At 43.8% G+C, this 21,400-nt stretch overlaps 2 protein-coding genes across 7 annotated transcripts in view; both read right to left on the bottom strand.

Annotated features, from left to right (window-relative positions):
* PLEKHD1 (pleckstrin homology and coiled-coil domain containing D1) overlaps nt 1-21,400 on the bottom strand; it is a 664,905-nt gene that overhangs the window by 224,946 nt on the left and 418,559 nt on the right. The window lies entirely within an intron of this gene.
* The window catches only part of GALNT16 (polypeptide N-acetylgalactosaminyltransferase 16), a 228,764-nt gene continuing 213,688 nt past the window's right edge, over nt 6,325-21,400 (bottom strand). For all 3 annotated transcript variants that reach the window (XM_068253838.1, XM_068253836.1, XM_068253837.1), the window contains exons 13-15: nt 16,644-16,785; nt 11,452-11,568; nt 6,325-7,114 (exon numbers count right to left, since the gene is read on the bottom strand). In XM_068253838.1, coding sequence (XP_068109939.1) covers nt 6,977-7,114; nt 11,452-11,568; nt 16,644-16,785 — 397 coding nt within the window. In that variant the 3' untranslated portion in view covers nt 6,325-6,976. The remainder of the gene's footprint in view (nt 7,115-11,451; nt 11,569-16,643; nt 16,786-21,400) is intronic.

Genomic DNA, 21,400 nt, shown 5'->3' on the forward strand with positions numbered 1-21,400 from the left:
CACTGCTGCAGTGCGTTACCTCTAAGCGCACACGTTACCGGGTACAGGAAAGCATACTTTTCATTGCCTGTATGTGTTTCTGTACCTACTGTATGCAACGGTAGCACAATGTTAATGTGCATTACCATCTATTTTTCTGTAACGTTGCCTTACAACGCAATGTCCCACTGTGAATGTAGCCCGACTCACCTTTGTATGTACAGAAGGTAATGACAGCCAATGTTGTCCCGTTTGGGATGGGGTTCTCCTGTGCAAATTACCTGTTCCTAAAGTTGAGGGTAGGGCTTGTAAAGGGCCAAGAGGGAGGGGTCACTCTGTCTGTTTCTTTAAACCAAAACAACAAAAACTGCTGAGTTACAGGAGATTTAGGTACTTTTCCGTTTTCCGGGCGCATCCACTAGATGGCGATAAAACTACACCAGAATTACATCTTTCCCTACTATCCATGGCGGCCTGGAGGGGGAATAGTAATTAATGCCACCTAGTGGATGCGCCCGGAAAACGGAAAAGTACCTAAATTTTGGATGCGCCTCAAACCTCGACTGACTCAGTCAGGGATTCTTATCACAGCTGATTATAGACAGATTAAGCATAGAAGATTTAAACTAAAAACAGGGTAGGTGTTTACTGTCATGTTCCCACTGATAAATGTAATAAAATACATGAGGGTGCTTCGTCTCTGGTTTACTTTAAAAAGAGGAGTTAAACCAAGTGTTAATGGCATCAAAGAAGTTTGTTGGATCAGCCCTAAATACATACTGTATGCATGAGTCCAGTCCCTGGAAGGAAAGCCAATATGGCCAACTGCATCATGAAGGAGTCACAAAATCTATTTGTGTGTTATGTGACTATACACAGTCTGGTTCGCTTTAGCTGCATACCTCCCACTGTCCCAATTTTGCCAGGACCGTCTAGAGTTGGTAGGCATGGTCCCATGTGGCATGGTCAATTTTAAATGACCAATCACTGATCAAATTTACCGCCTCCATGTAGTATGAGGGTAAACAGACTTTAAATACTATGAACAGATTGTGTAGGTAATCTCTCATACTACATGAAAGTGGTACAATTGGGTGTACCAGGCTTTAGTGGCCCTTTTTCCTGGCTTCAAAAGTTGGGAGGTAGCTGGCTGTTACCTAATGCGTTTTTCTTTTTTAGTTCTCCTAATGTCCACTGTGTAAACGTCAGGTACAGGCTTATGGGAACAACAATGGAAGTCCTATGTGAGCTGTTCATTCCTGCAGTTTTGTCATACTAAACAAACACAGAACATTTATATCACGCTTTTCTTCTGGCAGCCAATAGGACACGCTCTATAGGCAGTAGCAGTGTTAGGGAGACTTGCCCAAGGTCTCCTACTGAATAGGTGCTGGCTTACTGAACAGGCAGAGCAGAGATTCGAACCCAGGTCTCCTGTGTCAGAGGCAGAGCCCTTAACCATTACACTATCCAGCCACTCGCTAGAGGATTGTCATCCAAAATCATTCCATGTCTGACAGAATCAGAGTGTTTTCCATCACCCAGTGATGATGCTGGGTCCATCAGTGTAGTTTAGCATATGCCTGCAGCAATACCACTTCTACTGACCCCAGGAAACCCATCTGAATATCAGATATGTCACCCTGTCACACGTGGTGGTAAAGTTCTGCTGTACATGGAATGACCATTGAACAGCAGACAAGATGAATGTATTTCGTATGTTCTCTCAGTGGATTTTCCACTAGTTTCCATGGTTTTGCTGCTCAAAGCAACTGTTAAGAACATATGATATAGTATAATGCGACAGCTGCAGCTATTTGGAGCTGGTGATCTCAGCCTCTCATTCTCACAGTCAACGCTAGAAGCCTGTGGTAAATATTGACTTGGATCCAGAGGATAAAGACTTAGATTATTATACTTCTCACCACACTCCTTTGCTGTGTGCAGATGCTTTCCATTGGTTTTCCCCTTTACTATTATTACTGGAATTTGTCAGAAATACTGATACAAGGGTACCCAGTATGTATATTTGGTGATTTCTAGCTCATCACTGGTCACCACCATAAACTAAGTCCCATTAGGAACTGGATCGTTACATTGGGAGCATTTAGCGGGGATTAGTCAGCTGATCACATTGCAATCATGAGAATGCCAGGAGTGCAGACAGAGGGGAGACTCTGAGCTATTGCACATGTGTGACCAACTCTGTGATACTCTGGTTGCGTCCTTTACTGGACCGAATTACCAGCTGACAGAGCTGCTCTGAAGAAAACCGCCACTGTGGTAAATGATTGCTCGTGTGCCCGGGACCCATGAATGCCGTTTCCCTGAGGCTTTTCCCCTCGGTATTCCTATAAGTTACACTCACATACCAAGAATTGTTTTCACATTAAAGGACAACTATAAAATAACAGCTAGCTGCTAGCAATCCATAGGTGTGTTGTCTAACCCTGAAGGAAAAGAAAACAAAACATTTGGAAAATTCAGTGGCTTCCCTCTCCTGAGGTAAGTAACCAGAGACTTGTTGCCCTCCTCCTCGCTGTTCCAGCGCCAGCATGCCCGCAAGTCCATCAAGGGCCTGTTGAAGAAGCTTTCAGAGCCGAGCAGGCTCCAAGCCTGAGGGGTGGCTTCATGCTACTGTGTATGCGTGAGCGCAGTGCAGGCGAGCTCCATGGAACTTTGGGGGTCCCAATGCTGGAGAGAGATGAGGAAGCCTCTGTATGGTCCAGAGGCTTCCCTCTCCCAAGGCAAGTATCTGCATTTATGACTTTTTTATCTCTCAGACTGACTTTAAGTTGACTGTACAAATTAGGGTCCTTTCACACTGCGTCCATTGTGTTCTATTGCAACGGACAATATATTTGCATCATAATGCTTTGTAATTATATTTCTATGGTACGTTTACATCAGGTGTAGTTTCAACCACATAACACATACATTAGCATGCTGTGCATTTGTCGGAGAAGGTGCATGTTTACAGTGACAGTGAAGCATAATTTCAATACACTGTATGCTTCAGTGTAAGCATTGCATCGCATTTCTACCGGTGAATGAGACTTTTTGTCACTGTAGGGTTTCAATGTTATTGCAATGCAACATGTATAGTGTGAAACAGGGGTAGGGAACCTATGGCTCAGCAGCCAGATGTGGATCTTTTGATGGCTGCATCTGGCTCACATACTAAACAGTAGGGGTTGACTCACTAAGCTACTCTGCTCAAGCAGCACAGCTTAGTGTGGCAGCGCAAGTAACATTTTCAAAGTAGTCACGCTACTGCTGTAGCATGCACTACGAACTTACTGGAGCTCCCCCAAAACTAACAGCAGCTCCAATTGTCCCACCCTGGACCCTGTCAGGTCCAGTGACTTTGTAGGACGAGATCCCCACACTTTGGCCCAGTAGGCTGCCTATCAAGTGACAGGCAGCCTATTGGGCTAATCAAAGTGCGGGAATCAACCTCCAAGTCAGCTAGCTAATTGTACAAGCTGTTAGTCAGTATTTCTCCTGTCTGGCTCTTGGGAAAATTGCTGATGTTGCTGAAACCCAAGAGAAGCTGAAGACGTGTCTGACACTTCCGCTGTATACAAATTACCATGGCAACAGGGACGTGAGCCCTCTGCTGCGCATGCGCACAGTCCCAGTTTGAAACATATTGAATGGCTCTCACAGAATTACATTTTAAAATATGTGACATTTATGGCTCTCTCAGCCAAAAAGGTTCCTGACCCCGGTGTGAAAGAACCCTTACAGACGATGATGGATTCCTCTCTGAAAGAAATAGATTCCTATCACACACAGCACATCGATTTTCAATGGAATATAAGGAATCTATCCAAAATCAAACTACAGGATTGCTCCCTGCCTCGCCCAGATCCAAATACATTTTTTAACCAAAAATTGTTTGAAAGGATCAATGGGACAAAACAGAAAATGTTATCAATTGAACATTTTAGTGGAATCAATTCCCAGCAGATGAATAAGATCTGTAATGAGATGGACAGGAACATTGATAAGTGTATGGGTAATATATAACTTTTGTTTTTTAGCTTCCCCCCATTCATTTATCAAATCTCACCTGCATAAGTTCCTTATCTTTACTGATAATGTCCAAGCAGTCCACGGTAATCATACTTTGGTGGTGTTGGGGGTGTGGTTGGGAAGCGGTGAAATATGGCTTACTGATGAGCTGCTCTCTTCTAACACGGATAACAGCCAGCTTCATCTACTCCTCAACTTATCAGGTAACATCGACCCTGTGTTGTTGCATAGAGTCTTTAGACTCTTTCACATTATTACATCACAAACAGAAGCGCGCCATGCATTGTGCAGAAATTGCACAGCAGGGGTCCCACCATACAGCTAGGCATACAGTACAATAAAAGTATGTCTGACTAACACTGCTGACACTGCATGCTGTGTGTTACCCTGACGAAACAAACCGCACTGCAATCAATGTGAAAAGGTGGCCACACACCTGACTGATTGTAATCACATCTCCAAAATTGGGGAAAAAATGGGAAATTAGATCGGATTTATCGATCGAAAACAAAGAAATGCTCTCAATTTTTCAGGACAAACGATCAAAATTATCCAATTGGTGAAAAATTGGATCTTTTAATTATATGGTGTGTGGCCATCTAAAGCCTCAAGGGAATATCATTGCATGTTGTGCATTAGAGTTTTTACTGTCAACCATTTTTTACATTTTTAACCTTTAAATGCATAAGAAGATTAAATACGATGGGATTCCAGGAAACTCCTATTCAGGATTAGGACTATAGGTACAATTGTTAATCTCTTCACTTTGTTTTCACTTCAGGTTTGCTTTAAAGAGAATCTGTAATAATAAAAAAAAAACTGCCCCTGGAGGGTACTTACCGTGGGAGGGGGAAGCCTCTGGATCCTAATGAGACTACCCCCTTCCTCCTGTGCAGCACGGATCCATCGCTGACCCCCCCCCCCCCCCCCCGACAGCTGCAGACGGCAATATTTACCTTTTGGAACCAGTGCAGGTGAAGTACCATCTTCCCCTTGGACTCTGGCAGAAATAGGTGAGCCAGATTGGGTCTGCTCTACTTCTCGGGTGGAGGCATCTCGTACCTGCGCAGTAGAGCGGACCTGATCGGGCTCTGATATTTCTGGTGCAGCCTGAGGGGGAAGACTGTACTGCATCTGCACTGGATCCAATATCACCACGTGCTACAAGTTTGTCAGCGGATTTTCAAGGGGGAGCCAGCGCTGGATCACGGCTACTGCGGAGGACGGGGGAAGCCTCATTAGGATCCAGAGGCTTCCCCCTCTCAAGGTAAGTTTCCCCCCAGTGGCACTTTTTTAATTTTTATTACAGATTCTTTTTAGAGGAAACCTGGAGTGAAAAAGTGCTCCAGTAGAGTGAAGACTCTGGATAATCCTCCTCGCTGGCCCAGCACTGAGCCCTGCAAGCCCATCAACGAGCGCGGGCTGTACTGCGCCTGCGCACTAGCTCAGAGCCGATCGAGCTTGGCTCTCTCCGCCGAGCCCAAGTGGCGACTCCGTGATACTGTGCAGGCGAGAGTCGTCCTGCAGCTGCGCAGTTCAGCTTCACTCGTTCTTGTACAGGAGCGCGACCGCAGAAGAAGACGGGGGAAGCCGCTGGAGGATCCAGAGGATTCCCTCTACCAAGGTAAGTATCCATTTGTCTCTCTTTTTCACCTCACATGCTTCCTTTTTGCTACTGACTATAGCTGGAAGAAAGACAATATTGGTGAGTGAAAAGAAACATTAAAAACTTGGTTCCAAACCTGGTAAAACCATTTAGGAGGAAACATTTTTGAAGAAACTACAGAAAAAAGCCAACCAGGTTTTATAACAACACAAAGCTGTGGGATGCAGAAAAATATATCTCATCAACCTAACAGGCCCAGATTTACCTCACAAGCCTATAGGCACAGATGTCCTGTCGCCCTAGACCTTGCCCTCCATGAATCTACAAACCCCACCAAACCACATCGCACCGCATGTATTCTGGCTGGCCCAGCTGTCACTTCTCCTTACTTCCCTTGCTCGTCACAGGGAGCTACAGGTGCCCCTTAGTATTAGGTAGCTAGAGGAGCCCCTGACTGAAGGGAGATCTAGTCAGTGGAATGCAGAGAGCTGGGTGAGTAACCTCTCATTTATGGTTTGCTCGGGACTCTGCATAGGGAAGGAGGGAGACACTAGAGGAGTGAGCTGCCTTTTTCATCATCAGGCGCCTGTAGGCATGCACCTATAGTGACTTATGGTAAATCCGGCCCTGCAACCTAACATGCAGAGCTAAAGCGATGTTCAGTGTTGGGTATCTGAGCCTTAAACATTCAGAACAACATGTAAGGAGGACATCTAGACATTCGTTTAATTAGAAGTGAAAGAGGCTTTAGTTAACAATCTGAAACATCAAACCATAAGACATGTAACGCACTATCGGTGGTCCAAGAGTCTGCACCATGCGTGTCTCCAGTTCTCACATGTCACCTTGTCCATAGGTAAGATGTGGACAGTTACCTGTTCGAGAGGCTTCCATACAGAAATGTTATAGACGTCCCTTTTTAACACTGCTTAATAATAAATTACATGATAAAACTACTCATCAATTCTTTGAAAAAGCTGAATGGAAATGAACTTGAAGATTTACATCATTTCAGTTCGTTGATGTGACTTTGCATCGGCAATGAGGCTCCACAAGACTTTGCTGTGCGGTGGACAGGATGAGAAACACGGCCAAAAATGGACAAGCATGACTGAATCACGGTATACCAGAAATGTCACTGGATCATATTAAATCCCAAGTCCCTTGCCCAAAGGCTGTTGGGTCTCAGAAATAGCCATGAAGACATCAAATGACGCCACCCATTGGATGGCAGTGCCTAGCCGCCTGAAAAAGTTCTTGGAGTTTATGTTCAGAGCCTAGTGGTCCATGAAATGTCCCAGGATCCTGTGTTCGTGGACCGAGTCCATGCAGAAGGTGTAGCTTATAACATGTTCATGTTGCCTGGATCACATCCCACTGCTGGCTGGCCAGGTCTGACTGGCAAGGGTTAATCATGACCCTGGAGGTGTGACTGTCCAAACACAGGGCACTGCTCAGATGTTGCAAGAAGTGCCCTTTCAACTTCCATTTCTGGAGAAAGCAAGGGAAAAAAAAAGAAAGATCAGCATGATGCTACCATAGGCCCCATGTCAGTGTGATTACAGTGCAGCAAGATGCTAGTGCACCTGCATTAGAAACATACTCAGCAGCTAGCTCAAAGGACTACCACTGATAAAAAAATTAAAAATACATGTGCATTTTTTCTGGAGTAAAATCTACCAAATTACTTTTTCCTTATGTCACTGTAACTAATACAAATCTGACAGGTTTTGCATCAGTCCATATCCTCATGGGGGATTCTTAGTGCTTTTTTATTTTCAATAGCACTTATTTAACTGCCCAACTGCAAAAAAAGAGTGTAGCGATTAGGGAGGCTGGCTGACATTTTTTTCTATAAACCCTTTCCAGGGGGTGCTTTTAATAAAGAAAATGCTGAGATTCCCCCATTAGGAGATGAACTTGTCCAATACGTGTCACAGATATGTATTACCTACTGTAAGTGACATAACAAAAATGTAATTTATGGTGCATTTTACTCTGAAACAAATGTACAACCTAGATGTATGTGTATACATGTATTTTTAATTTTACAATTTTTTCGTATTAGTGGTCCTTTAAATTATAACTACTCTGAAGAAATTCTGAAGCGGCACAGAAGAATTAAAGAGAATGTAACGTTTTTTTTGGAGGTTATTTTCCCCCCATTTTCTAGACCAAGTACGAAAAAATAGATCATTCATTTTTTTTTTATTAAATCAGGAAAATATTAAACACCATAAGTAATGTCACAATCTGATGTCTGTTTAGAACATAAACAGGTGGTTTGACTGGCAAGTTTTTTAAGCAGCTCTTCTTCTTTACTAGCTCTTTATTGGTGCTGTGCTGGTAATGACCACCTCTATATGTACTTTAAATATTGGTAATCATTGACAAACTACAGTGGGATGCAAAAGTTTGGGCAACCTTGTTAATTGTCATGATGTTCCTGTATAAATCGTTGGTTGTTACGATAAAAAATGTCAGTTAAATATATCATAGGAGACACACACACACAGTGATATTTGAGAAGTGAAATGAAGTTCATTGGATTTACAGAAAGTGTGCAGTTATTGTTTAAAGAGTAACTGTCGGTTATAAAATCAAAAATCAATTCTTTATTATTATCTGGTAAACAAGTACGGTAATAAGGATGCTAATCAGGCAATCCAAAAGTTAAAATCACTATTACTTTTCTTGTTGATAAATTATCATTCCCCAGTTTACATGACTTATCTGGTACACAGAAAATTTGGTACACAAAAGAGAAGTTGCAGGGCATGCTGGGTTGTCTTTTTTGCTTCTCTACTTCCCCTCAGACTTAACTAATGCAGCCCGATTGGCTGAAGCCTCTTTCCCTCCTGTTTTCCCCTCCCACACCTCTGTTTCTCTCTGATTGGCCAAAATTTCTCAGGCTGAAACAATGCACTTTCTATAGTGAAGGGTGGGCAAATCAGGCAGAGGAGACTAAGGGTGGATATTAAATTACGACTGGCTTCAAAATAGCCACAGTAAATATGGTCTCGAATAGAATTCTCTACTTTTCCTTTATAAAATTCACAGGAATCATAACATGGACAGTGCAATACATATGTTATAGTAGAGCAAGTATTTATCTACTTATATTTTTGTTTCCTGAGATAGTATGGCTAACAGCTCCTCTTTAAAAAATATTAGGCAGGTGCATAAATTTGGGCACCACAAAAAAAATGAAATCAATATTTAGTAGATCCTCCTTTTGCAGAAATAAAGCCTCTAATGCTTCGAATAGGTTCCAATGAGAGTCTGGATTCTGGTTGAAGGTATTTTGGACCATTCCTCTTTACAAAACATCTCTAGTTCATTCAGGTTTGATGGCTTCAAAGCATCTTTAACTAACACCACAGATTTTCAATTATATTCAGGTCTGGGGACTGAGATGACCATTCCAGAATGTTGTACTTGTTACTCTGAATGAATGCCTTAGTGGATTTTGAGCAGTGTTTAGGGTTGTTGTCTTGTTGAAAGATCCAGCCCCAGCGCAGCTTCAGCTTTGTCATTGATTCCTGGAAATTGGTCTCCAGAATCTGCTGATACTGAGTAAGTAGCAGGTGTTTTTCTTGAAATGCTGTGTTGTTTTTCCTCCACGCATAACGCCCAAATAAATCAATTTTAGTTTCATCAGTCCACAGCACCTTAATCCAAAATGAAGCTGGCTTGTCCAAATGTGCTTTAGCGGCTCTGTTTGTGCTGTGGGTGGAGAAAAGGCTTCCTCTGCATCACTCTTGCATACAGCATCTCCTTGTGTAAAGTGCGCCAAATGGTTGAACGATGCACAGTGACTCTGCAGCAAGATGATGTTATAGGTCTTTGGTGCTGGTCTGTGGGTTGACTCTGACTGTTCTCACCATTCGTCGCTTCTGTTTATCCAAGATTTTTCTTTCGAGCCTTAACTTGAACTGAGCTGTGGTCTTCCTCAATATGTTCCTAACTGTGGAAACAGGCAGCTGAAATCTCCGAGGCAGCTTTCTGTATCCCTCCCCTAAACCATGATGATGAACTATGTTTGTCTTCGGGTCATTTTAGAGTGGTTTTGAGACCCCCATTTTGCTACTCTTCAGAGAAAATTAAAAGAGGGAAACTTACAACTGACCCTCTTAAATGCTCTTTCTCATAATTGGATTCACCTGTGTATGTAGGTCAGGGGTCACTGAGCTTACCAAGCCAATTTTAGTTCCAATAATTAATTCTAAAGGTTTTGGAATCAATAAAATGACAACAGTGCCCAAATTTATGCACCTGGATAATTTTATTTAAACAGTTATTGCACACTTTCTGTAGATCCAATAAACTTCGTTTCACTTCTCAAATATTACTATGTGTGTCTCCTATATGATATATTTAACTGACATTTTTACTCATAACAACCAACGATTCATACAGGAAAATCATGACGATTAACAAGGTTGCCCAAACTTTCGCATCCCACTGTAAACCCTCCCCTTGCTTACACTTCTCTGTGCGACACTGTGGCTGTCTTTGGCAGGTTTGGAGACTCCATATCCATTGTTATGTATGGAGTGCCCAATATAAAACATAGCTTCTTAGCTAAACTTTGAATTATAAGTTCTACATAAAAAGCCCCAAAACAAGAAAAAGAACAAAAAAGCTTGAATGGTGTGAAGCAGCAAACTGCCCTTGTCTACCCATCTCCAGTATTAACATTTAAATCTCATTGTGATGGTGATCATTATACAACCATACAGTGACCATCTGTCACAGCATCAGCTGGTCAGCGAAAAGTCCCTTCCACAAACAGGCAGATGGAGCACTTCCTAGGCATGTCACACAGTGCAGTCCTTGTAAGAATTATGTGGTATGCTTGAATATGAGTGAGAAAGAAACTATGCGCTTGTCAGCATATCAGATACAGTAATACAGAATAGAGACACTGCAGCATTGGGGAGATAATGCAGTACTTGGTAGACCGGCTTAGTATTTTATAACGTACACTGCCTATCCCATAGTAACATGTCCATAGCACAACAAAATACAGCTCTCTCTTCTATATCAATGCACAGAAGTACACTCCATACCCAAGGTGACATGTGACATGAGCTTTGGTTCATTAAGCTAAAAATTGAGCAGCGCGAGTTACAATCTCAGTGTGCATGCTACGCACGGTAGTGCTGCGTAGCGTGTGGTGGTAAATTGAGTGCGCTCCTTTGACATAACGGCCGCTCCTTTAATCCAGCCCTGAGCCCTATAGGGTCCAGAGGCTTTCTAGGACGTGATCCCCGCACTTTGATTGGCCCAATAGGCTGCCTGTTGCTAGTGTGTTGCATAGCATGCACGCAGAGATTTGAACTTGTGTTGCTAGGTCTGCAAGTGACAGTTTCTCAGGATTCCGTTAGACTTACTCAGACTATAGCTTAACCCTCACTGATAAGGAATTACATCCATAAAGCACTCTCCTTGCTGAAAACAGCAGGAAATAGATAAAAAAAGATCAATAGTTCATATATTTTAGCTTCTTGGACACTGAATGACTGTTAGCATATGAGACAATACAATTTTTCGGCACATGATACACAGATAATAAAACTTCAGAAGTTTTAAGTCAAGTCTTAGGAGTAGGAGGATAGATACCATTGTTTATCTCATCAGTTTGTTTTCACCTCAGGTTTCCTTTAAAGCTCATCTACAGGCACAGATTCAAAGCTACCTTCATAATATTAGGTGGGTGATTGTAATAGCTGATCAGGGTATACTATAGAAATCAGTGTAGTGGTTCAAACAAGAGAAGCATAAAAAATTATTATTGCAAAGAGGCAAAGTGATGAGATAATTACCTGTCTGCTATCTTTCTGGTTGCAGTGTTCAAGCATGACAAGAGCTCCGGTGGAGAATGAGGTGATGGACAGGCACTTGTCTTGCTGCCGTATCAAGGCGTCACTGAGGACCCACTCCTGAGATATAAAGCTCTGAGTCAGAAACAGTCCACTCTAGGATTTCCTAAGACACAACATTTCATTTTCTTACTTTCCCTTCTTAATGTACAGTTTAGAGAGCATAGAAAAACCACCTCTAAAGTGTGGTCAGTTTCAAACCCAAACAATTATATTGTGTATTTATATAATGCTGACATCTTCCGCTGTTCTTTACAAAGTCCATAGTGGTATGGCCAATTGTCCCTCATAGGAGCTCACAGTCTAATCCCTACCATAGCCTACTGCTCTTGACATGGTCTAAAGATGGCCATACACTACTCAATATTGCAGCCCAATTGACCATCGATTGGATAATTTTATCGAAATGGAAAAGAATCGGTGCTACAACATGGCTGCTCAATTGATCTTTTGATTGATTTCTGGCTGAAATCTGTTGAAAGGATCGACTGGATATGCTGGAAAATCTCAGTCACAAGTGCTCCATTGGGTACGCGGCAGTACCGGCATTTGATATCATGATGACCAAAATACCCGACGGCCCCGTCTAAGTGTAAAATGCCCCCCCCATGCCCATGTGTAAAAGTCTCACCTGTCCGTCAGTGTGACTCCTCCTCCAGTGTCTGCTATCCCTGTGAGCGCATGTATCACATGGCTCTGCCGCTTGTTTGACGTCACTACACACACCTGGTGTCACGTGGTACAGGCGCTCGCGGTGAAGCCAAGCATGGGAAAAGACCAGGCGCCAACAGACGGGTGGGACTTTACTAAGCACAGATACCGGATGGGGGGGTGACACTTTTACACTAGGCTGGGGGGAGGGAGGGGGGGAGCGGTTTGGGGTTAGGACAGGCAAGCGACAGGCAAAAGGGATGGTCGCTCTGCCTATACACCAACCAGTGTATGCCTATCTTAAAGCCGATTTATTCATTTCATTTTGTTCTTTCTGAGATGAAGGAAGGTGATCAATGTCATACAAATGCCAACCCACATGCTGAAAATCTAGCACTTCAGAAGCAGGTAAAATGGATAAAAAGGGATGGTACTTTAGTAGAATGAGACAATCCATTCCCTCATATATTAAGATGCATAGCCCTCTTTCCCTCCTGTGTTGTGTTGTTTGTAATTGTCTCATGTTTGTAATCTATATCCATTATTTATTGTACAGTGCTGTATTACATTTTATTGCAACATGCAGTACATTAAGTAGGGATAGCCATATAGGTAACAAAGAACATAAAACAGAAGATGAATACAGAGAGTAATACCAGTCAGTCCTAGGACACGGAGAAGGTTCTGTGCTCAGGCTGAAACGCTGCATAGAGCACTTAAAAAAAAAAAATAATGCCCATAATCTGCCAGTAGATGGCGCATAGGCACCTAAATTAATGAACACAGATTTCAGGCTGCTCAGTGAGATGAGGCTAGCTAGCTAGAACTACTGAACTTATGGAAACAGAAGAAACCTTGGGTTGGAGTCTTACTGGCTAATTAGACATATCCAGGATCCTCCACATGTCAGGGAAATCTGACAACATTGTATAGAATCAATGTTATTAGCAAAAGACTTCTGTTTAAATCACCCCGAGGTGCTTGGTTACTCTGTTGTACTGGTCCAAGCCCTACCCCATACAGCCATATCAATCCCTGCCATGTGCTGAGGGCCAAAAGCCCGAAACAGGCTGTCTACATGTGGGGTTGGTACGGCTGTGTAATATTTACAGCTATAGGCTTGCAACACACCATCAGCCCTGGATGCTTGTCTGGATTATAGGGACGAAAAGAGATAATTTGCGTATTCAGTAGTGGTGCATTGTGGGTAACCACAAATGTTCACTTATAGCTGAATTATTGAACACAGCAAAGAAATGAACAGCGCTACTTAAAAACAGATGAGTGCTTACCTGCAAAAAAGTGCACACCCCACTCATGGGATTCAAATACACAATGAGCACACACATGACCTGTCTACCACTTGGAGGATGTTAGTTTCACTAACAATTTGCAATTGTTAGGTACTTGTCCCTCCCACTGTCGTAGAAGTCTTTCCTCCATGGGAGGGGGACCTAACACTAACTAAACCTACCTGTGCACATGCATAGCCTGGGCGCGCTACCAGTAAAATTAAGAATTGCGCAGAAAAAGTGGGATCAGCGCATCACCAGGCCGCCCCTGAATGGCCTCAGCTCAGAGATGCGCTGAGCCCCCCCAGGAACTACGAACGCACCTTGAACCAAACAGAGGCTCTGCATATACACCAAAGAAACACTAACAAGTGGGAGCAGCTGACCAGAATTAAATCAAACACAGCAAAGAAATGAACAGCGCTACTTAAAAACAGATGAGTGCTTACCTGCAAAAATAGCTGAATTATTGCAAATTCCCTTCTGTTTTAAGAAGGCAAATTTCACCAAGCATTGTTTATTAGTAGGAGGGCTTTTCGGTCTCTTTTATCCCCCTATACATTCCTAGTGGTTTGGGTCAGCCCAAGCTGCTTGGTTACTCTGTTGTACTGGTCCAAGCCCTACCCCATACAGCCATATCAATCCCTGCCATGTACTAATGAGGGCCAAAAGCCCGAAACAGGCTGTCTACAAGTGGGGTTGGTGTGGCTGTGTAAAGTTATAGGCTTGCTATACACCAGTGGTTCTGGATGCTTGTCTGGCTTACAGGGGTGAAAAGAGATCATTTTCATATTCAGTAGTGGTGCATTGTGGGTAACCACAATTGTTCCCTTATAGCTGAATTATAGCAAATTTCCTTCTGTTTTAAGAAGGCAAATTTCACCAAGCATTGTATATTAGTAGGAGGGCTTTTCGGTCTCTTTTTATCCCCTATACATTCCTAGTGGTTTGGGTCACCCTGAGCTGCTTGGCTACTGTTAAAATACATAACCTCACCTTTTTTCCTCTTCTCACAAAACTACCATCACTGTGCTTGTGACTGCCTAGGCTGGCTTTCTCTTGCAGTATCTGCTGTGTTGCCTGGTGTGAGGATGGCATGCAGTGATCTCATACCTCCCAAATTTTCAGAGCCTGGAAGAAGGGACCCGCCTCTTCCACACCTTTTCTTTAGCCATGCCCCAATATTGTATGCAGCTCTCCCTCTACAGTTCCCTGGTGTCTAGTGGTCCCCCTTCCCATCCCTATTCAGTTTCCTGGTTTCTAGTGGTCCTCCCCATACAGTTTTCTGGTCTCTAGGGGTTCCTCTCTCCCTTCCCCATATGGCCTCCCTGGTGATCTAGGGCTCCCCACAAACAGTTTCCTGGTGTTTCTAGTGGTCCTCCCTTTCCAATACAGCTTCTGTGGTGTGTAGTAGTTCTCCCACTCCACCCCCCCATATAGCTTCTCTGGTGGTCTAGGCCCCCCCTCCCTCAATATAGCTTCCCTGGTGGTTAGTGGTTCCCCCTCCCTCCCCCACATAATTTCCATGATGGTCTAGGGATTTCCCCCAATATAGCTTCCCTGGTGGTCTAGGGGTTCATCAAATTTTGCTTCCCTAATGCTCTAGGACCTCCCCCTCCCTCACATATGGCTTCCCTAGTGGTGTAAACGACCTCCGTCTTGTGCTCTCCGAGCTTAGTCTATAGTGCAGAGTATGAGGCGCAGTAGTGCTAGTTCTTCTCCTACCTCCTCTGCTGGAGTCCAGCCATGTGTGTCCTCCTCTCACCACTCTCTTCTCTCTCTAGTGCCCAGCATCTCAACCTCCTTGCTTCACTTGTAATCACACAATGCAGGTGGAGATGCCAGGCACTAAAGTGAGAGGTGAATGGTGAGAGAAGGACACACATGCCTGGGCTCTGGCAAAGGAGATGAGAGAAGCACTGCTATTGTTGTGCCCATACTCCACATTATAGACTGAGCTTAGGAAGCTCAGTTGGGAGCGTACCTCCCAACCCGGGACAGTCTCAGGCAAATCAAGATGGTTAGTAGGTATGCATTAGATAATAGGTGCTCCAGGCACTCAGAAATCCAGATACAGAAGCACCCAGATGGGAAAAGAGGATTGAAGAAGAGAAAATGTGATTACCCTGCACATATTTGAATTTCTGCAGGAAGGGTGGTACTGCAGTATCATGGGGGCAATGTAACTGAGGAATACTATAATATGCAGTGCAACTGCAAGTTCAAATCTGGGCCAATATTTCCACTGTGTCTGTAGTTTCTGTAGGGGTATTAGGCTTAAACTATGGTAAAGATTAGATTGTGAACTTTGCTGAGGGACAGTTGGTGACATGACTGTGTACTCTGTGAAGTGCTGTGGAAGATGTCAGTGCTTTATGAATACATAATATATGTGGGGCACTATAATGAAGGGATACTTGTTAAAAGGAACCATAAGGAATAGGTGACTAATGGAAGGCACTGTAACAAGGATGTCCAATAATTGAGGAAACACAAATCAAATACACAGTACACAGAGATTCTAAAGAAATTACATTTTTTTTACTATGGAAGGTAGTACAACATATTTAACTTTTGCTCTTCAATATGTTTCAGTATATACCGTGTATATCAGTGTTCCCCAGCCCTGTCCTCGAGGCCCACCAACACTGAATGTTTTGTGGAAATCCACAGAGCCAGTTACTCAGCTCTGTTAAAACACTAATTACCTCACCTGTGATTGTGTGTTGTTTTCTGCAAAACATGTACTGTTGGTGGGCCTTGAGAACGGGGTTGGGCGTGGCGACACGCAGCAGCAGAAGTAATGAAAGTCAATGCGCAATGAAGAAAATCTAAATATGTTGGCGGCGGTGCGGAGCCAGCAGTGAGTACGTCACTGGGCAAGGGGCAGCGAAGGGCGTATGTGTGTGTGTATGTGTGTGTGTGGGGATGGGGGGTTGCGGAACTATGCATATGACCCTGTGGGGGCACTCTGCCGCTGGGTTATATGAATGACATGTCTGTGTTGCAATGGGGGCGGAGCATCGCAACGCAATGGTTAGGTGTAAAATCAGCCTCAGTCTCCGCCCATTGAACCATCTTCCAACAGCATGTTGCACAATGCCACTTGCTCTCACCCTTGTATTGTGTCCCAGTTTTTCCTTTTAAAATGTTGGGAGTTACATATTGGGGAGGTAAGACAGATTCTGTTACCTGTGTGGCAGGTGAATTGCTCGCAGTTCCCTTGCAGATTCCCACACCAGCCAGAATGTTCCCTGCTGTGTCTGGTCCCTGAGACTCCAGACAGTTTCCTCCCTGTCTTATTATCCCGGTGATCACCTCCTTCTCTGGGATCCTGAAAGTACAATAAGAGGTTTTCTTATGTCTAACAGTGAAGTACACATATGGGCTTCAATTTGCTATGCATTGCCACATTCGTTAAAGCAAAAAACAGCTGATTTTTACTGAGCAGATCGTTAAAGGGGCAGTTTAGTGAAAATTATTATTTTCCATTAATCACATATCAGTTATTTAACCTCCCTAGCATTCTGGACGAGCTGAGCTCGTCCAGAGACGCCGGAGGTCACCGCCGCGATTTGAATAATTTTTTTTTTCGAACACGCAGCTAGCACTTTGCTAGCTGCGTGTTTGTTGCGATCGCTGCCGATCCGCCGCTATCTAACGCGAAAGAGGGCCCCCCCGCAGACCCCGTGCGCAGCCTGGCCAATCAGTGCCAGGCAGCGCTGAGGGGTGGATCGGGACTCCCTACTACGTCGATTACGTCATTCCGTTTGTCGCCATACAGAACGGGATTTCCTGACGGGCATAGGCGCCGGCGGCGATCGGAAGGGTGGGTGGGAATCGGAAGGGAGGGGGGTATCATGTAGCTCGCGCTAGGCTAGCTACATGATTTAAAAAAAAATTAGGTTTAAGAAACCATGCGCAGCCGTGAGGCTGCGCATAATCAAAACGCCAGGGAGGTTAATAAGGAGAGCATACGTTTCTCGATAGACCTTGTGTTAAAAAAAGTAGATGATAACACTATTTTTGCTTTTTCAGACAGCTGAGCTGCATCATTAGCATACTAAGCGACGGACTTCACTGATAGTAGCAGACATTCCAGCTGATTTATAATGGCTGGCTCACTCACTACAGAAAGCCGTGCTGTTCTCACATGTAACTAGCTAAGTAAATAAACAAACAGGCTACTAAGTAACTAATTAGCAGCCTGTTTTATCTATTTACTTAGCTAGGGCATGGGGGCTACATGCAGGGCAAGGGGGCTCGGGGGAGGTCCCCCACCACTTGTAGGTACTACTGTGCAGGTCCCTTTTGTAAATTTGAGTACCCCCACTTAAGGACTCTCTGCACGGCCCTGGACCAGGGAACCTAATCACAGTAACAGCACCATGAAAAAAAACATCACACAGTCTGCAGAGAAACTTGGCCTTGGGCACCAGTGGACATTTCAGCATGACAATGACTCAAAACACACAGCAAAAGTGGTGAAGAAATGGTTAGCAGACAACAACATTAATGGTTTGGAGTGTCCCAGCCCAGGTCCTGACTTGAATCCAAGTGAGAATCTGTGGAGGGAACTAAAGATCAGAGTGATGGCAAGAAGACCCTCCAACCTGAAATATTTGGAGTGCATTGCTAAAGTTGAATGGGCAAAAATACCTGTGGAGATATGCAAAAACGCTTGTCTGCAATTATATGAAGCCTTTGATTGCTGTAAGGCTTTCTATTGATTATTGAGAAGGGTAAGAATCATTTTGGACTGGAAACTTTTTGCTCAAATGTAAATAAAAGCTTAAAAATGTTTCCCCCCCCCCCCCCCACACAATAATGCTTCTTGTACATCGTCTTATTATCTTTTGGGAGACACTCATGTCATTTCCCGTTCAAAAAATTACTTGCTGGTTGAATAAAAGTAAATTTGCCAGGGATAAGGAAGCCTCAGGATCCTATTGAGACTTCCCTCAGTGGTCTGATGTCCCCCTTTGCCGAGCGCAGCCCCCCCCCCCCCCCCCCCGAAGATTAGCAACAAGGCATTGTCACTAATCCTATCAAGGGTTCCGCGGCGCCTCTTCTGCATTCATGGCCACGCAGTAGATGCTCGAGCCCGCCCACCCATGTACAGTAGCACGGAGCCACGGGCTCAGTGCTACTGTGCATGTGCGGGCGGGCGTGAGCTTCTAATGCGTAGCCATGAACGCGGAAGAGGAGCCGCATGGCCATGATGTGGAAAGGGGCCGCGCTCAGCAATGGGGGGCGTCCAACAACCGAGCGAAGCCTCAACAGGCTTCCCTCTCTTCATGGTAAGCATCTGAATTTGACTCCAAGCTTCGGCTCAGGTTCGCTTTAAGGTGCCCATACATCTAGCGATGATGGGCAGATTCAATGACAAATCTCTCTGATCAAATCTGATTAGAGAGGTCTGTTGGCTGCCCATACACTGCAGGCAGATTCCCAATTGATTTCGGCATGAAATCTCTCGGGAATCGGCTGAGTCCGCCACATTGCCACTGCTCCTTAATGTATAAATGTGCCCCCCGTGTTTGCATTTATACATTTCCTGTCCTGTGTCACCCACCACACGGTGCCCATCCGTCTTCGGTATGCCCCGCCCTTCCATTAGGGCTATACACACCGCCGGCATATAGCACTTGGCGTGTAGCATGTGAAATTAGTTGCATCGTTGATTGGGCATGCTCTTGGTGGCAGTGGCACCGATTTCATCTGATTCGATAATTATTGAATTGGATGGTTGATTGACCACCAAGGTGAGAGATGTATGGCCACCTTTATTGAATTGTCATGCAGTTTTTGCGGTAAATTATCAAACTATTACTGCATGTGTGAAAATCTTTGCCTGAGGTAAATTATAGAACATTAAATTTTTACTGAACATGTCTTAGTGAATTGAAGCCTTAGTATAGAATTGAAGCCTTAAGGGGCCCATACACTCAGACGATTTTCTGGCCGACCGATCGATCCCGATCGATCGCAAATCGGTTGGCCAATCGACCGATCGATGGCCGATTTCGATCGATTTCGATCGATTTCCATTGAACTTGCAGGGTGGAAAATTTAGGTCGATCTGATGAGATTGCTTATCAGTTTGCATTGGCCTTAATGGAAATCTGATGGCAAAAAAATGCCATCAGATCGAATTTCAATAGATTTCAAACTGAAATCTATTGGAATTCTATCCTGGTAAAAAATGTTCTAAAAACGCATCAGATAGATCATCAGATGCATTTCTTATCTATCTGCTGCCAATCTGACGAGTGTATGGACACCTTTAGTATATTTAGAAGACAATCTCTGAAACCAGTCATCATTACACAGTTTGCCCTTAGCGTTAAGAGATAACACGAAACAGCAGTTGACTCCCTCTGCACTGTTGCTTTTGGATTTTACAAGAATAAATAAAGGTATTAAATTTAGCAATCCCGATGTATGCTTCAGCTGTTTCTACATTAGCTGATTTGTGGACATTTGAATGATAGCGGCACTCTGGATAGTTTGGTGTTGAGATTGTGCACTATCTTTGTTGCTTCCATTCTATTGAAAATGTTTCTGTAGCAGTAACTTAACTTTTAGAAAAGTTGACTATAGCTATTGCTAACTCTATAATCTTCCTAACCTTAAAGTGGACCTGAACTTTTGCACAGGACAAAAGGGAAACAGAGAAATGCACCCTGTATGTATTTAGAGAGTTTAGCCTACAGTATATAATTCCCCCTCGTTTGTGTCTAATCACAAGTTGTAATTTGATCTCTCCCCTGTGTCACCTGAATGCCATGGCAGATAAGCTAATTTGAAAGCACAGGATGTTAAAATGTTTGCTTCCATGAAAGCAGGAAGTAGAAACAGCGCAGATTTATTTTAAGATTTGTATCAGCTGTAACAAAGAAATGTTTTTCTTTAAAGGTTATTATGCTGTCGCGTATCTTTAGAGCAGAGAGGAAGTTCTGAGTTCAGGTCCGCTTTAATTATCTACAAAGACCTTTTTGTGCAGCAAAAATATTGTCACAATACCAACAGTACACATACTATTGTTTAATGGTTGCTATTTGTTTTGCATTTTTTATTTTTTGTTTAAACTTGGAACACAATCAGTTGGACAAGTTGTGCAGCGTTCCTGCATGACCTAATACTTGCTTTAAGACAAAGCTTGCCAATTGCTGTGCCTTCTCATTGTTCAAACTAATAAAAACTACTGACACAGAACAGTACTGTATTGGGATCACCTGGCTCCAGTGAGTCCATGCTCTTCACTAGTACCCAGAGGTTCAGCAACACAGGGAAAAATAAACCAGCTCACAATTCCGGATTTGCTGGCCAAGTTATGGTTGATATCACCAGTTTCCTTATTCTACTCCTCTCCTTGTGCACTGATCTCCTTATGCACTATAGTACACTGTACAATTTTCTCTGGCAGATTCGATGCCCCAAGATGGATGCCCCCAATCATAATTTCAATAGATTTTTTTGCCAAAATAGTTCGACAATATAAACCGGACAAGACTTTTTTTGGGGTGAAAAGGTGCCAGGCGAGGGTGCGGCGGTATGTGTGCCCAGCAGCATATATGCCATTGACAGGGCCCCTCAGGTTTCTCTTTAGGTAATACTGGACCTGGGGCCCTGCAGAGTAGTAGAAGGAAAGAACACTCACCTGTATGGTCGGTCCGCTTCCTCCTGTGTGCTTTCTTCATCTCCCGATGCCCATTTTTCATGACTCAGCGGCATGTACGTACTCACGGAACAACGATAGGTCACCAGACGGAAGCACACAGGAGGGAGTGCGCCGTCCGGAGAGGCGAGTGCATTCCACTGCTGCTACTCTACAGGGACTGTGGAGGAGCAATATAGTAGGGGAACACCTGGGGGGGGGGGGGGGGTTATGGTCACTGATATTACTATTGATTCTTAATTTCATGCTGAAATCTATGAAAAACTGA

Source organism: Hyperolius riggenbachi, chromosome 9 (genome assembly GCF_040937935.1).
Source record: "Hyperolius riggenbachi isolate aHypRig1 chromosome 9, aHypRig1.pri, whole genome shotgun sequence".
Lineage (NCBI taxonomy): Eukaryota > Metazoa > Chordata > Amphibia > Anura > Hyperoliidae > Hyperolius > Hyperolius riggenbachi.